This window comes from Drosophila innubila, chromosome X (genome assembly GCF_004354385.1).
Source record: "Drosophila innubila isolate TH190305 chromosome X, UK_Dinn_1.0, whole genome shotgun sequence".
Taxonomy (NCBI): domain Eukaryota; kingdom Metazoa; phylum Arthropoda; class Insecta; order Diptera; family Drosophilidae; genus Drosophila; species Drosophila innubila.
The window spans coordinates 28571917-28588597 of NC_047626.1; the positions used below are offsets into that span (position 1 = coordinate 28571917).

At 39.2% G+C, this 16681-nt stretch overlaps 4 protein-coding genes across 4 annotated transcripts; 2 read left to right on the forward strand and 2 right to left on the reverse strand.

Moving 5' to 3' along the window:
- Positions 1–3136: 3136 nt before the first annotated feature.
- Positions 3137–8178, reverse strand: LOC117788624 (histidine-rich glycoprotein). Its single transcript, XM_034627447.1, has 2 exons — positions 8164–8178; positions 3137–3532 (listed from the first exon to the last, which is right to left on the reverse strand). Exons 1-2 carry the CDS (start codon positions 8176–8178, stop codon positions 3137–3139), a joined length of 411 nt encoding a protein of 136 aa, XP_034483338.1.
- Positions 6554–7724, forward strand: LOC117788615 (serine/threonine-protein kinase Nek3). The gene is made up of 2 exons (XM_034627436.1): positions 6554–6779; positions 6843–7724. Exons 1-2 carry the CDS (start codon positions 6612–6614, stop codon positions 7539–7541), a joined length of 867 nt encoding a protein of 288 aa, XP_034483327.1. The 5' UTR covers positions 6554–6611; the 3' UTR covers positions 7542–7724.
- A 573-nt stretch (positions 8179–8751) lies between the features above and the next one.
- Positions 8752–11340, reverse strand: LOC117788609 (pre-rRNA-processing protein esf1). Its single transcript, XM_034627421.1, has one exon. It carries the CDS (start codon positions 11273–11275, stop codon positions 8930–8932), a length of 2346 nt encoding a protein of 781 aa, XP_034483312.1. The 5' UTR covers positions 11276–11340; the 3' UTR covers positions 8752–8929.
- A 338-nt stretch (positions 11341–11678) lies between these two features.
- Positions 11679–16372, forward strand: LOC117790004 (solute carrier family 12 member 8). The gene is made up of 7 exons (XM_034629239.1): positions 11679–12370; positions 12432–12979; positions 13046–13247; positions 13780–14014; positions 14177–14770; positions 14830–15008; positions 15083–16372. The coding sequence occupies exons 1-7, from the start codon at positions 12141–12143 to the stop codon at positions 15240–15242; spliced, it is 2148 nt and encodes a 715-aa protein (XP_034485130.1). The 5' UTR covers positions 11679–12140; the 3' UTR covers positions 15243–16372.
- The last annotated feature ends 309 nt before the right edge of the window (positions 16373–16681 follow it).

Consider the following 16681-nt stretch of genomic DNA (forward strand, 5'->3'; position numbering starts at 1 on the left):
CCAGTTGCTATTAGTGAGTGGGGGAAGCAGCAGTTGTTACCCAACCACCCAACTAAGTAGTAAACAAATACCGACAATCGAATACGGAATCATATTGTGAGCTAGATAAATACTTTTTGTAGTTCACAAAAAATAAATATAATTATAAAAAGCTCGAAAAAAACACTGTTCTCAACGCTTACACTGTACTGAATGATTACTTTTCCCTACAACTTTGTCGACTAAAAGTACTATAAGCCCCCCCCGTAATAATCTTGAGATTGTGTACCCCCGGGCAAATGAGTAGTATATGACATTGTTGTGTGCCAAACTTGCAAATTATGACATGAAAGGGAACACACTGCCATTTCTGAAATTGGAAAGCTTAATGTCTGCGCTTTTAGTAGGCTCTGCATTTTCTTGCAATTATTAAAGAAAAAAAGAACAGAGCTGTACGTATGCCAGCAACACAACTGAGATAGCAGGAAAGTTTAAGAATGGTCGCATTCACCAGGCACGTTTGCTCCCTGATCCCTGATACTAGAGGTGGAGAAAGATCGATGGAAACATCAATGCATCGAATGTTAAATAATAAATGTATAGGACATTTGATTGGCTGTGCTGGAAGCGAAAAAAATGTGTACTGCTTTTTATTTTTGGAGTTTTTCATTCCAGTGCTTCAGTTCAAAATATCTGTGTTTAGTTAGGGAAAAACTTACATATGTATTTACTAAAACAGGCATATCATTAACCCTTTTTTCGGTATTGCTAAGGACAAAGATATTTCTATAATCAAATATATGCACCTTTAGTTAAGGCATATAATTTTTGTTATGAATGGTAAATGAATAATTTAATTCTAATTATAAATATCAGTTTTCTTTACATAAATTTGGAATTCAATCAAAAGTGGTGTTCAAATGTACACTATAAAAAACTTTTTCACAGCAAAATTACATTTTGATCACCACTGCTTTAAATAAGTAGTGTTATAAATCGAACGTTAAAAAAAGATGACTTTGGAAAAAGTAATATAAAGAAAATAGAGAAAAATAAAATAAAAACTGCTTAATAAGGCTTAGCTTCAATAGAAACAAAACACACAAAAAAAATGTATGATTTATGTGTTTTACTTTTACTTAAACAACATTGAAACCTCCCGATAACCGATAAAAATAAAAGCAAAAATGACACCATTGCATTAAATAAGGCAATTTTACGAAAAACGTCGATAAATATCGATGTTCTGATGAAAAAACATCGAACACATCCACCTCTAACTGTTACCGTAACATGATACCAAATTTTGTGCATCACACAAAATGATTTACAGGCGCAATTTTTAAGATATCACTAAGTCTATTAAACGATCCTGATTTTAAAGCGATTGACCCATAAATAGAGAAGATATTTCGAAATTACATTCAATTCAATAATTACATTTGCATGGCAAATCAAACGTGCGAGCGAGAAAGCATGCCAGTACAAAATAGTACCCAATTTTTTTTTGGGTACCGAGTAAGAATCGAGCAATAAGCAAAAGTATTATCGATATCATGTAATGAAACTGTTGATGTATAATTTATGTATATACAAATATACAATTAGATTAAAATATAATTGTGCTAATATATAAATATGTATTTTTGCATGGCAAAATTCCTTATGACGTCACAATTTTCAATATAGTCGGGCAGAAGCTGATTGCTATGCATGAAATTGTATGAGAGGAAAAGCGATCATTTTGCAGCACTACTTTTGCATCTTTGCCGAGAACTGAAAGCTGCAAAATAATAATTTTTATTACTTATATTTCCGATTTCTCACACATATAGGTAGAAAAGCTTGAGATAACAGCTTCTTTCACTACGAAATACTCTTTGGCTTTCACAATAAATCAGTGGTGTTTAAAGCAGGCTAAGAAATACTTTTTTTATCACATGTTCTACGAAAATTTATTTTACAGCCTACTGTATTCAACTTTTGGACATCACAGCAATAAATACACACAGAATAAAAATGTTTTTTCATTATAAAAAGCTCGAAAAGAAAGCTGATTAAAACACACAATGTCCCATATGAAAACTTTTTCCTTTAGCTTTGTCGATAGTAATTAAAGTCCATTGCTATTAAGTGATGCTTTAAGGCTTGGATTTCTTACATTTCAAAGTTTTACTACAACTCAGAAGTTTTCTATTTTTAAGAATCATGTACTTTGTATGGCAAATATATAAAAGACTCAATAAAAAAAAGCTTTACACTGCAGCTTTGCCCACAGAGACAATTATAAGCTCAATTCGGTGAAGCTTTAAAGCTTAGCTTTTTGAACTTTAAAACTTTATTAGTATACATTGTTTACTTAGTTTTAAGGTAACCTAAAATTAATAATATATACCCAGTAACCATTTAAAGCTTTCACAGTCGTATCTGTAAGCTTTTAGTCTTGCATGTCTAAATTAACAAGTTGAACCCTAAAGTAAAGCTTTCTCATTTTCAGGCCTAAAACCAATCAACCAAGTTATACTTGGCTCGCATTCTTCTTTATCATAAAATAGCTGAGATTTCTTTACGTCGATGATCTTTATAAGTAGTAATTTTTTTTTAAATATTTACTAGTCCGGCTTATGTTGCACCCTCTCAAATTCTTCTACTTAAAACGATATTATAAATATTTTTTTAAGTTAAGGATTTTTTGCTTCCAAATTCTAATTTGATCAACTTTATACAGATGTATATGTATTACTTGTGTTACATAGTTAAATGTATTCCCAAGTTAATGTTCACTTATTTCTTTTTAATCAGAGCAAATTTACAAACTCTTTTAATTTTAAGTGAAGCCTTGCTATTTGGAATAACTAAGTTCTTTATTCTTAATAAAGTATATTCATATTCAATGCTTCTTTTCAGATTCCAGAATTTGGAACTCAAATCAAATAATTTAAAAAAAATGATCCCTTACCACGGAAAACTCCATTGTGTATAATAATACTCTGGACGAAACTTTATTTCACATAAATGAGAAAATAACAAAGCCTTAAGCCTAAGAACGTATTTAAAATACAGTTTCTCACATGAAAGGTAAGAAAACATTAAACATTATTTGGCAAAAATGGGAAATTGGGTCTAGGGGCTAAAAGGGAAGTTTCCCCGCAACGTCTTATTCATGATGTGAATAATGCTCGTAGTGCTCGGAATGATGCACTGGCTCCTCGTAGTGTCCATGCTCATGCAGATGCGACTCGCTGTGGTGCTCCAAAACCAGGCCGTGGTTATGATTGTGCTCAGTCTTGGGATGCAGAATCTTCAACTTTTGCTTGGTACCTCCAATTTCGATGGGCTTCTTGACCAAATGCTGATCCTCCTTCTTAATGTAAACGGGCACGGCATGATAATGATGAAATTTGACGCTCTGATGCGATGTTGCGTGCTTGTGATCTACCTCATGATGCACCTCGGTCTCCTCGTGTTCCGGCTCATATTTGGCATGCTCCTCATGCTCATATTCGTGGATTTTTAAGGCGCTGGTCAAAGCCAAAAGCGCCAGACAAGGAAGCTAAGCCAAAACAAAAATAACAGACACATACAAAAAAAATGTATTATCATCGTTTTTGAAGTTTAACAAAAGGATCAAAAGATCGCTTGGTGCGTTTTAAGAATTTTCAGTCGATTTTAATAGTATTATGATCGTTTACATCCTTTTGTTTCATTTGTAGTTTTCTCTGTAATTTCATATTTTGCTTACAACAAATTTCACCATTTTGATTTGGTTTTTAACTGAACACAAACACACACACACAAAACAATACACTTTTAAGTATATGTATATATTAAAAAAAAAAATTGGGAATAGTTTCTTGTTTTTCCTTTGAGTTTTTATGGGATGTGAACTCCTTGACGTTGGTGAACTGAATGTGGCTCAGCGTTTGTGACCAGATTCGATTTATACCCAAAATATGATGTGGCGAGGTAAAGCCGAACAACCAACGAACAAGTGAAATGTGCAACACAACAACTAACAGCAACAACAATTGAGTAACCGCGGCAACGAACTTCAAAATGAACAGCAACAACAACAATAACAACAACATCAACAACAGCAGCAAACGAAATCGAAGTTGAAGTTGTTAGCGGCATATATGAGAAGTTGTCACTAGCGTTGTTGTTGTTGCCGTCACACACGCAAACATAGACACTCGAGCACTCTAACACACACACACTTGAGCACATGCGTGCGAAACTCGTACAATTAAAAATTATTACGTATACGCCACCGCCTGGCGCTTTTACATTAAAAACTTGTTGTCAATTGATGTGGCAGCCACAGAGGGTGCAACAGTAACAGCAACAGCAACAGCAGCAACAGCAACAGCAGCAGCAGCAGCATCGGGTTAACCACCGCCGACACAGTCCACACACCATCAGCATTAACCGGTCGAGCGGTGCATAAATATGTATTGCAAGTGCAAGGTAATTGTACAAGAAATATATATATATTTATATATATGTTACATATTGAGTTTTCAAACGGCGGTCAGCAAAATAAACAAAGAAAGAAACATTAAAGCATACAACAAACAAACATACAAATAATATTTATGATTTTGAGTTTGTTTTATTTGTTGCATATTGCACGATTTGCACTAATTGGCTGCAAACTGACATCGATATCCAATTCAAATTTTATGCGGTTTTCCCCCATGTCACCCAATAATCTTCCTGTTTGGTTGCATCTACGACAGTCTAGGGATGTGTTTGTTGCAATTGTTGCATATGTAACTGCTGTTCTGCGTGCAACTACAGCGATACCAATTGTTGCAAGACTCTGAAATTTGCTTCCTCATTCATTCATCAAGCCGCGCCCAATCAAATGTAAATGCACAATTTTGGAATGCTTTAGAAATTGGTGCTCGGATGATGGATTGATGGATTGGCCCTAATTATAGTGAGGGCTGTGTGCAACACGTTGCAATACGCTGCATTTGAATGTGGCACGCTGAAGCATTATGAGGGTGAAAGGTATTTGTGTGCCTATAAATCGTTCGATGTGCTTGTAAATACTTTCCCAATTGGCTTATAAACTAATACCTATTAAATGATTAAATCAGTTTCCTAGCGCTCCAATTATCATTTAAATGTACATAAAGTAAAAAAAAAACAAGATAGCAATTAAAATGCAGCACGATTAGATAATCATTCGGTGAATGGCGCTGTTTGGCTCAGGAAGCTCAAAATTGCGAAAATTTCCAAAAAAAAAAAAAAAATAAAAATCAAATTGTCGATTTGAGACGAACTTTAAAGCCGCTTTAAAAGTACAAAACTGTCTTGCCAAATGGCACTATTGTTTTATTGATGTTGATGATGTTGTTGTTGTTGTTGTTGTTTTTGTTGTTGTGTTTGCTACTGTTTGTTGTATGTACGATCGATTGCATTTCATTGGGTTAGTATGCTTCAACAACAACATAGGCAAGAAACTGCAGTGCAAAAGTAAAAGTAAACTACATACTTTCTCACACAATGACGACAAATTTGCATAACAAGCAATTGCCGTTGTCGAAAGCGCGCATGCTACACTAGCAATTTTAATTAATAATTTGATAAACGATAAGCCGTTTATATAACAACAATCCTCTTTTCAATTGGCAGGAAGTCTCTAAACGCGTATAGAGCTAACAAATTTAAATGCGTAACGGCTAATAGCCTGTTTGAATTGCTGTCACTTGTTGCTAGCATAATTGATTAACCGATAACATTAACTGCCGACTCTCACAGCTGTCAGAATGTTCTTTGAGCGAAGGGAGGGGCCAAAAAAAGCATTGCTTGCATATTTACAGAAACACCACCTTTTGGGTTGCTTTTAGAGATTTTTAGAACACACATTCCTATGAGCTATTATATTGCAAATGTGGCAAATGTGAGTAGTCGTGGAAATAGCCTATTACTTCGTAGTTTAATTAGTCTTTGTAGTCATTTTAAACTTTATATATATCAAGGCTGCAAACCGGTTCTGAACCTAACCTCGAAGAACCGTTTCGGTTCGGGTTTTTAAGCAGCCTGAACCGGATCATGAACCGAACCCTTAAAATTATTAACTTTGCGAACCCGAACCTAAGCCGAACCGCTTTCTAAAATTAAAGGTTCGGTTCGAAAAAAAAATAATTGCATAAATTTTATGGTTTTCTAATATTACTTGCTGCCTACGCCCTTGGCAAAAGTGTTGAGAATGTAGTATCACTATATACCCAAAATATATAATTTTTATTGTATATATCGAGCCCTATTTGCATAAATAACGTAAGCGCCATTTTTCGAGGAAAAGTCGATAAAATTTATTACATTTTATTTTCTGTTTTATTTGCATATGTTGAAAACGCCCAAATTTCGGGATAATAGCAAATTTTTAAAATTTTTCTAGCACTCAACTCTGAAAATAGCCAGAACTAGCTAAGCTAAACTAGCTAAGCTAGCTAGCAACAGTGAGAACAAGGACCCAGTGATTGAAGTTATTGTTACTCAACAAGCTCGATAACAAAACGATTTTTAATGTCATCGCTATTGATATTGCGCGCGACACATGAAATGTAACTGTAAACTTGCCAGGTGTCTGTGAAAATTGTGAAAACCAATTGTGTGCCATGGATCTGGGCGACGCCAAACTCCGACCCTTGCGTGTCCTTGGCAGTGGCTCCTTTGGGCGCGTCTTCTTGTGCATGCAGCGCGAGGGTCGCCATGAGCGTAAAGTGTGCGTTAAGCGCATAATTATGCGGAATGTGAAGAATGAGTTGGCCCTGATCAAGGAAGAGGTACTAGAGAGACAGACATGATTATTATTATTATTGTGGTATTGCAATTAATCAGTTTACCAGATCTATATCATTTCACAGCTGCGCCATCCGAATATCGTGCAATTTATACGCCACTTTATGCACGCGGGCACTATGAACATTGTCATGGAATATGCATCCAATGGAACCATACGCAATGTCATTCAACAGACACGCTCAGCAGGAGGTGTGGCAAGTGCTCGTCTATTACGTTATTTCAGCGATATGATTATTGGACTGGAGTACTTGCACATACGCCACGTTATTCATCGCGATATCAAGCCAGAGAATATGCTGCTGGATGCGAATGATCGTGTCAAGTTTGCCGACTTTGGCATATCCAATATACATACACCCTTGAAGGAGCTGCCATGGAGGGTCCTTGGCACACCACTCTACATGGCGCCAGAGATAATGTGTGGCGGGAAATGTGACTTTAAATCAGATATCTGGTCACTGGGCCTGGTGCTCTACGAACTCTGCATTGGCCGCAATCCGTTTATATCAGTGCTTGATCCAAATGCCCGTTTCGAGCAAGTGCACAACGTAGTTAAGGCGATGTCGCGTCCCAAGCTTGACTGTCAGCTAATGCGACAACGATACGATCCTGTTTGGACGCGCATCTGTGAATCAATGGTTGTCTACGATCAGAATCAACGCATCTGTCTCCCTGATCTCTTCTGCCTAGATCCCTTCATTACGCTGACCATTTATAAGCAATACTTCAACTATAGCTACTAAATTGTAACGTCATTCCATGTATACATCTCTCATATTTGTCATTATTTCATATTATATTCTGTTTAATGTTCCATATTCTGATAAAACAAGTGTTGGCTTAATTACTAGATAGCTTTATGTTTGATCCCTTCATTACGCTGACCATTTATAAGCAATACTTTAACTATAGCTACTAAATTGTAACGTCATTCCATGTCAACATCTCTCATAAGGTACTTTCGTACCAGATTTAAGAGAAATGTAACATAACCTGTATCATATATTTATATGTACTCAGGTCATTTTGTTTGTGTAAGTTGCTGTTGGGCTGCTGCGTGACCAAACAGTATTAGCTATACTAGTCTACGTCTAAGTTTTCATTTGAAAGATATTTGTACGTAAAATTAATGGTAAAATTTAAAAATACCTCAGTTAATATTTAACTGCACTATAAAAACGAGGGGGCTCCGCCCCTTGCTCGCTTCGCTTGCGGTAAGATGCGGCTACAGTCGAGCACGCTCGACGGTAAAATACCCTGTGCCCAGGCACTTTGTACTTAAAGTTGAGTTTCGACCGATTGTTCCAGTGGCAACTACATGATATAGGAATCCGGTTTGATCTAAATTTGGTCAGGATGTATAACACCAACTTTAAGCATATTTTTATCAATTTTGTTAAAATATCTCAAACAACAAAAAACTTGTTCTCACTGAAACTTGACTTTCGATCGATCGGTCCTATGTCAGCCGTATGACATAGTGAACCGGTTTTAACCAAATTTGGTCAGGATGTATAATACCAAATCAGATGCATGTTGTCAGATTGGGATTGAGATACATATCTCAAAAAACCAAGAAGTTTCATACTAAAATTTTATTTTCGACCAATCGCTCCAATGACAGCTATATGACATATAGTTCCGATCTAAAAATAAAAACAAACTATATATATATTCTTTATGGAGTCTGCCACGCCTTCTTCTGTCTGTAACACACGTTCTGCAGAACATGTTATACCCTTTTGCCAATCTTTAATAGGCACAGGGTATAAAAAAAAACCAAACCAAAGGCTAAATAGATTTTATTTTAACGTTTTTAACTGTTATTCACTAATTACTGACGAAATTAACTAAGCCGCTATAAACCCAGGTTTATTGTATGGCTTTAATACTTTTTTCCAAGTTGTGGCTGAAATTGTGATTATATTTTCCCAACCGATGGTAAACGCAAAGTTACAATGGATATGATCGGTTTTTTATCCAAATCTACAAACAATTAACCAGTTGTAGTTTCAATTAGACAACGAATGAAAAATGTAGCAGTTATAACAATCGTTAACCTTATTAGTTGTATTTACTAGGATAGATCTATTTTACATGCTATAAGCAATAAATCATAGGAGTGAACAAACTACACCTTTCGCTGTTGAATCTTGCGTTTCAGACTCTTGACCAAAGCACTCGTTTCGAGCTGTTGCTTGGATCGCTTTTGAGCTGGTGCCTCATCATCCCCATCATCCAACTTTCCGTCATCCTGTTGCTGCTGGCGACGCTTGAATTTTTCGCCAATTAGCTGTTGCATGCCCTTGGTGGCCTTGTAGTTGGAGTTTGTTGGATCAATGTTGTACTCATGGGACTTGTAGACGGCCTTAAATCTCGAATCATTCAAGTCCACCTGGAAATTATCATCTTCGTGTGGTTTGCTGTCGCTCGTTGTTTTGGACTTTTTCAGTTGCTTGCGTCGTTTCCGCTTGCTGCTGGCATTCTGTTGCTCATCCTTTAGAATCTTGGCAAGACTAAAGTGTTGCTTTTGTTTACCGCTCGCCTGCTGCGTCTCCAGGTCAATGTCATCATCATCATCCAGCAAGAGGGCCAGCTGGGCTTCTGCCTGTGCTTCCGCTTCAGCTTCGTCTGGCGTTGATTTGATGTGCTTTTGCATCTTTGACTGCGACTTGTTGCTTTGCTTGGGCTTCTCGTAGTCGCCGTTGGCGAACTCATCGGCAAAGTAGGAATCGTTCATGTCAATGCCATCGGGTATCGAGTCGTCATCGCTGTTTTGTGCAGCATCGGGATCAATACCCTTAAGTTCCAGTTGCTTGCGACGACGCTGCTCCTTGCGTTGTTTGTTCTTCTCGCTACGCTTCTGCAGCACTTGCTCAATGGGTGTCATCTGAGATTTGTTGCTGATGGCTGACTCTTTTGCATCCTTGCTTGGCTTATCGCTCGTTTCAACGTTCCACGACATTTCCATTTCATAATTTTTCTCCTTAGACTGTTTCTCCTGGGCGTTGATCTCGGCAAGCAGATTCTTGTACTTCTCAATGCGCTCCTTTTCTCTAAGGCGCTTGCTAGGCTTCTTCGCAGTTGCATCTGGCTGTGCTTGCTCTGCCTCTGTCTCCTTTTTGGGCTCCTTCACTTCCTCCTCGTCATCATCGTCGTCCTCTTCACTGCTGTAAGCAACAATCTGGCGGAGTTCCTTATCATTCAACTGATCCACCTTGCCGCTGGACAGCTTGTCGCCCAGCTCACGTCTATCCAATGCCGTCTCGTCCCAGGTTAGATCCACCTTTGCCTGCTGCAGTGCCGTCGTTGTAAACTGTCGTGGCTTGTAGCTGCTCGCATCCGGCAACTCATAGCACTCGTCCGTGGGCATGTCCTCGTCAAAGCTCGTGTCATCTGGTATAAAGCGCAGATCCACACGCGTCGCCGAGCTCTCGTACTCAATGCCATCACACTCCTTATACACCTTGTCCGCCGTGGAGATGCTGTCGCATTCAACAACCGCATAATAATAACGCAAGCGATTCAACTGATATTGACGTAACTTTTCCATGTGATAGTCATCGCCCTCCTCGGCATCGCTGTCCTGTTCTCGCACCAACTCCTCATCGGAATCCAGATCGGAGTCAGCCTCGGGCTTGCTGCTCAACAGTTCAGTTGGACCGTGAACATCTTCTTCGGCCATTCGAGCTTTACCGTACTCGGAAGGATAGATCTTGACGCTCAGAATGCTGCCACCTGGCGGCAAAAAGGAACTGAGCAACACCATCAAGTCTTGGGCGCGAATGCGATCCCAATCCATGTTACAAACGGCCAAGCGACGTGACGATTCCTCTGTGCATTCCGCATCCATGTCCAGTTCGCCCCACACGTGATCGATTTGCAGCTCTGGTCCCTCATCTTCCCCATCCTCATCGCTGTCCTCATCTGACGATGAGTCAGTCATTAAGCGACCCTCGCCACGAGCATAATCAACATTTGGATTCGTTAAACGCTCGCGTAAATTCTCAGGCACCTCGGTTTCATCATCGCTGTCCAACTTCAGTTCATCGCGTGCTATGGCTAGCTCTTCGGCACGCCGTTCATCATCCTCACTAGTTTCCTTCTCCTTATTTGACTCCTTATCCTTATCCTCATCCTCATCAGAGCTCTCGTTATCGTCGAGCTCATAAAACTTACGCAAATCCTCGGCGTTTGATTTGTTCACCGGTCTGCCGTACTTGTCCACGGTGTACTTTACCTTGAACTTGTCGTCATCGAACATGCCCTGGAACCGCTTGTCGATCTTCACCTTTCTCTGCACCTTTGGCACACCGCGAAAGCGCGGATCGGTCAGCAAATGTTGAAAGCGCGCATCCTTCCAAATGCCAGATGCTTCAGGCTGGCCATTTTGGATTTGTGATGATGATGTAGTCGGCGGCTCCTCCTTTTTAGGCTTTGCATTCTTTTTAACTGACTTCTCCGGCTTTTTTGCCATTTTATTGTAATTCAAACAAACTAGCAAAATATCAACACGTGCATTGAAGGGTAGGCTGCATATCGATATGTGCGTGAGCGATATTCCTAATATCGATGTGAAATTAATTTGGCTTTCTTAGAGCTATCGATATTTGCATAAATATCGCACTGCTTAGCAAATCGATGTTTTTAGACCATTAACGTTGCCACCTATAAACAAGTTTAGAATCGGTATTTTAATTAAGTCCACTTTTAAGCAAGCATTACTTATATTAATGTATGTCAAAAATAATTTTAATTATGCTTATTTTGACTATGACATATATGGTGAATTTAACTTGAAATGGCGCGCAATCAGTTAGGCAGCGCCGTTTGTTATCGTTAACCCAGCAACAACAACGTATTATCGATGACGACCTGCGCGAGTTTTACTATATATATATATGTATGTGTATGTGTATGAGAAGTGTTTTTATTTAACTTTTTACGGATTCCAAAAGCACGGTCGCATTGTTTAGTGTCATTGCAATCCTATGATGACATACTGTGTCGCACGTGGATGCTGCCAGTGATCCAAGGAGGCGTTTTGTTTCGTTCTGCCTGCGTGGATACGCATTGGATATCATAAACAGAAACCCAAATAGCAACAGCAACAAACATCACGTCACTTGGATAAGAAATCAGTTTGTAGTTACACCTAGGAAAGAACAGTTAACAGCGAATTCGTCTCACGAAAAGAACCAAAACACGGTAATCAAAGAGTCAATAAGAAAAAAACAAGAACAACATAATCACGATACTGTCAAAGATATTGGAGAGGGGGTGGCGGACGGAGGGCCGACAACAACAACGACAACAATAGCGGCAGCAGAAACAGAAAAAGTATGAGTAATAACGTAGAAAGTAATGGCAATAGACGCACCGTTGATTGGCAGCGCTTTGGTCTTGGAGGTGACGATGAGGGCGAGATAACAGTGGCCAACTTTCGCCAGCGCAGCAACAACAACACTGGCGGATTCGTTGATCTTGGTAATGAGTACACGTATGCAGCAGGCGGTCATCATGCGTCCGGCGCCAATGAGATCTTTGCCGGCGAGCAGGGCGACAAGCCATGGTAAGTCGCATATCAATTACGTGTATTTTGGATATATCTTACTCTAATCATCGATCAACAGGTGGCGCTCCAATTTCTTCATCTCACAACCGGTGCTCTTTGGCACTTGGGATGGCGTCTTCACCTCCTGCCTGATCAACGTGTTTGGCGTGATCGTATTCCTACGCTCCGGTTGGATTGTTGCCCAGGCAGGCATTATAAATGCCGTGCTTATCATTTTTGTCACTGTGGTTATTGCCCTAATCAGTGTACTCTCCGCCATTGGGATCTGTGAGCGGTGTCGGGTGGAGAGTGGTGGAGTTTACTTTCTAATTGCACATACACTCGGTTCCCGCTTTGGAGGTGCCCTTGGATTGCTCTACTGCTTTGGCCAGGCCGTGGGCTGTGCCCTTAACGTGATGGGCTTTGGCGAATCAATGGCCGGCCTGGTCGGTCTCGCCAACAATAACTGGGCTATACGTGGCTTTGCTACGGCCGCCGTTTTGCTGCTCGGCTGCATCAACATTGCCGGCGTCAAGTGGGTCATCAAGCTGCAGTTCATCTTGTTAATGATTCTGCTCATTTCAGCATTGGATTTTATGGTGGGCAGCTTCACTGGCGGAGATCCCAGTACGTAATTGATATACTTAACAAATTTTATCACTGTTCTACAACTCATTATTATACATATTTCAGATAGTGGCTTCGATGGCTGGATGAGCGGTAACTTTATGGAGAATCTTTGGCCAAAATATGAAGATGGGTATTCATGGTTTCGTGTATTTGGCGTCTTCTTTCCCACCGTCACTGGTGTCCTCTCCGGCATCAATATGAGCGGTGATCTTCGCGCTCCCTCGACAGACATACCCAATGGCACACTAGCTGCATTCGGCACATCGTAAGAATTTTTGCTAAACATTCTTGCTTTACTTTTATAGTCGTTACTCGCAAAGTACAAGGATGTCGTCGTTTTCATAATTTTGTCACGCACCTTCGGCTCTGCAAATCGGAAAAAATTCACCATACTAATTTAGCGTACTAGTTTTTCAGTGTTTGAAATTCAAACTTTGAATTACTTTCCATTCATTTAATTTATTATTTTAAATAATTTATTACAATTTAAATATTTGAGACCAGGGATTAAAACCTTAATTGAATCCGTAACAGTTAACAGAATACCGAAATCTCACTGGTATTTTAAAACCGAAAAATACAAAAAACCGATAACCGTAACAAAACAGACATACAAAGATTTTGCGTAACCGAAAACCAAAATACAGACGTAACCGAAACCCTTACTGAAACCGATATTCGTTTCGGTATGATACCCTATTTGAGACATAGCTGTTAGGTTTCGATATATTTAGATAGTCGGTGACTCGACTATACCGTTCTTACTTGATTTATTAACTTGATGATTTCTCGCACAGAACGTTCCTGTATATGGTCTTTGTGCTGTTTTTGGGTGCCACATGCAAACGTACCAAGCTACTCGTCGACTTTATGATCTCCGTGAAGGTTTCAGCAATACAGTTTTTGCTGCTGGCTGGCATCTATGTGTCGAGCATGTCCTCCTGCCTGGGTGCCATGTACGGTACGCCGCGCGTCCTACAGAGCATTGCCAAGGAGAGTGTCATACCCGGAATAGATGCACTCGGCAAGGGTGTAAGTGAATATACTATATAGCTATGACTATTTAACTTAACTTATCTTTCTCTCTCTCTCTCTCTCTCTCTCTGTCTCTTTCTCTCTCTGTCTCTGTCTCTCTCTCTCTCTCTCTCTTTGTGTCTCTCTGTCTTTGTCTATGTTTCTATTTGATTTATGCAGCGTGGACCCAATAAGGTGCCCCTGTACGCAATGGCCGTTGTGGCTGTGGTCACCGTCACCTTTATCATTGTGGGAGACATTAACTTCTTGGCGCCCATTGTGACAATGCCATTCCTGATGACATATGCGTGCATAGACTATGCATATTTTGCTCTCGCCCAAACATTTGACATACAGGAACAGCGCGAGGAACGCTTCCGTATACAAGCCTCCAGTCCTAGCTATGAGACGCGTCGCTATGGCAGCGTATCGGATGGAGGCAATGATCTGGATTTGTTGTTTCCGGATCGAGTGCGTCATAAGAATCTGCAGAGTCCACAGAATTCACCGCTGCATCAGACACAACCAACACCTCCAGTGCCTACTGAGAACATTGTAGATTTCGATGCGCCAGCTCCAAGCACATCGTCCGGTCAAGGCGATGCAGCGACAACATCCGACCGCACCGCACTGACCGTGGAACAGTCAGCGGGCCAGAATGGCAGCGAGCTTGAGGATGAGAATGAGCCGATTGCACCCATTCGTCCGCCCATACATTCCAAGACGAAAAACTGGTACTCTGGCTTCTGCAATCGCTGGGCTTCATTGGCGGGCGTAAGTTGAGTTTCCAATCGGAGTCAAATCTTTACTTAAATATTGTGGACCACTTGCAGGCGCTCATCAAGCTGCTGGTCATGCTGTTGGTGAACTGGTACTATGCCTTGACCTGTTTCGTGGTCGTCTTCATTGTTTGGTTCTATGTGGGCACAGCTAATCCCGCCGTCAAGCCCGGCCTGACAGCTGAGTTTAACTTTTTTGGCTGGCTGAAGAGCGTCATCTTTCGATGTTTTGGGTAAGAAATCGAACGTTTTACTTATCAAGAAAAATAATAATCCACCGATATCTACTGTCTATAATTGCATACAGAAAACGCATGCACGAGTATGAACAGATTGTTGTGACACCCTCTTGCCCGGGCGTGGATCTGTCGCCCACCCAGTTGAACGAGCAAAATGAGGACTTCAGGCCGCGACCCAATTACCATCACTCTTCGGTAATTGAGGGTCGTCTGATAGATGACATCTAGACTCTTGGGGTATGGGCCGTGGACTGTGGACAGTGGGAACATGGGTTTAATGGGAGGAATGGCATGGCAAGCAATATTTTGAGTGCATTTTGCTTATACTAAACGATATAACTTACGAGTATATATATAATGTAATGCTAAGGATAGTTATGTTTAATCCAGCACATGCATTTAGAATCGATCTTCCCACTTACACTTACACTCGAGAGACCGAACCCAGCGCACATTGCAGCTTTAGCTAAAATTAATTGTCTACTAATTATGTATATTTAATAATCTAAGTTCAAGAATTTAATAACCTGCTTTTAAAATGTTCCTTTCTTGTGTAAAGTCTCTTTGATATTTTTCTATTGTTTAGTTTTATGGAGAGCCTGTAAAACTGTTGCTTAATATGTTTCCGTACGTTTTGTATCGTCTCAAAGCGAATACATTGCTTGTTTGTGGAAACATATGTGATACTGAGATAATAAGTAAAACAATCAAAAACAAAGTAAAACAAGACCCACAACCCAAACGAAAAATCAACAAAGAAATAAAATAAAATAAAATCAAAATGATATTTGGCGCGATCGTATTCTATGAAAGTAAAGTATGTAGTATGAACTACAGATCAAATTGAATTGATTAAAAGTCTTTAAGTTTATTGTGTGTACGCATACAGACACACCACACCTACATACACAATCATTTGAGTATTATTAGTCACAAACTGTTAGAGCCACAAAGTCACAAACAAATTTAAGTCCAACATTTCACTAGCAAATAAATAAGCCACAACAATATAAACATTTTTAAATCATAATCTATAAACACAAAATAACCACAATAGCTGCATTACATATACCATTATATTATTTAAATAGGTATGTAACCAAATGTTGTTTAAGTAAAACTATAACACACTTACATAACAAATTAACAAAAACAAACAACATAAAAATCTTTGCAGCTCGTTATATTTAAAAAATATACAAAGCGTTTTACTTTTGGACGTACATACATATATAGCGTAAATGTAACCTAGTTATACAAAAAGCAAATAGCACATCCAAGAACAAACTGATGATCTATATAAATGTAATAACAAAATTAACTGAAATGTGTATTAAACCAGTTTAATAAACCAAAAAGACATTTTTATTACAGAAAAATATCAACATTTTGAGTCGTCTGCAAAATTACATAAAACATTGCAAGCTATACAAGAATCATATTCTCCAATAGGGTTGAATAAATTAAGTTGTTGTATACTTTTTCCTGTTTGCCAAAAGTTGACTTCCAAAATGGTGGTAATGATTTTTTGACAAAATCTTTCTTCTAGGACCAAAAAGGTAATAAACCTTCATTAAAATATTCCCTAAGGTTTCGCTGAACGACTTCCGTTTTGTGTCGCATGCGAATCCCTTGGTTTTTTTGTAATTTTTTTTTTTAAACATTAA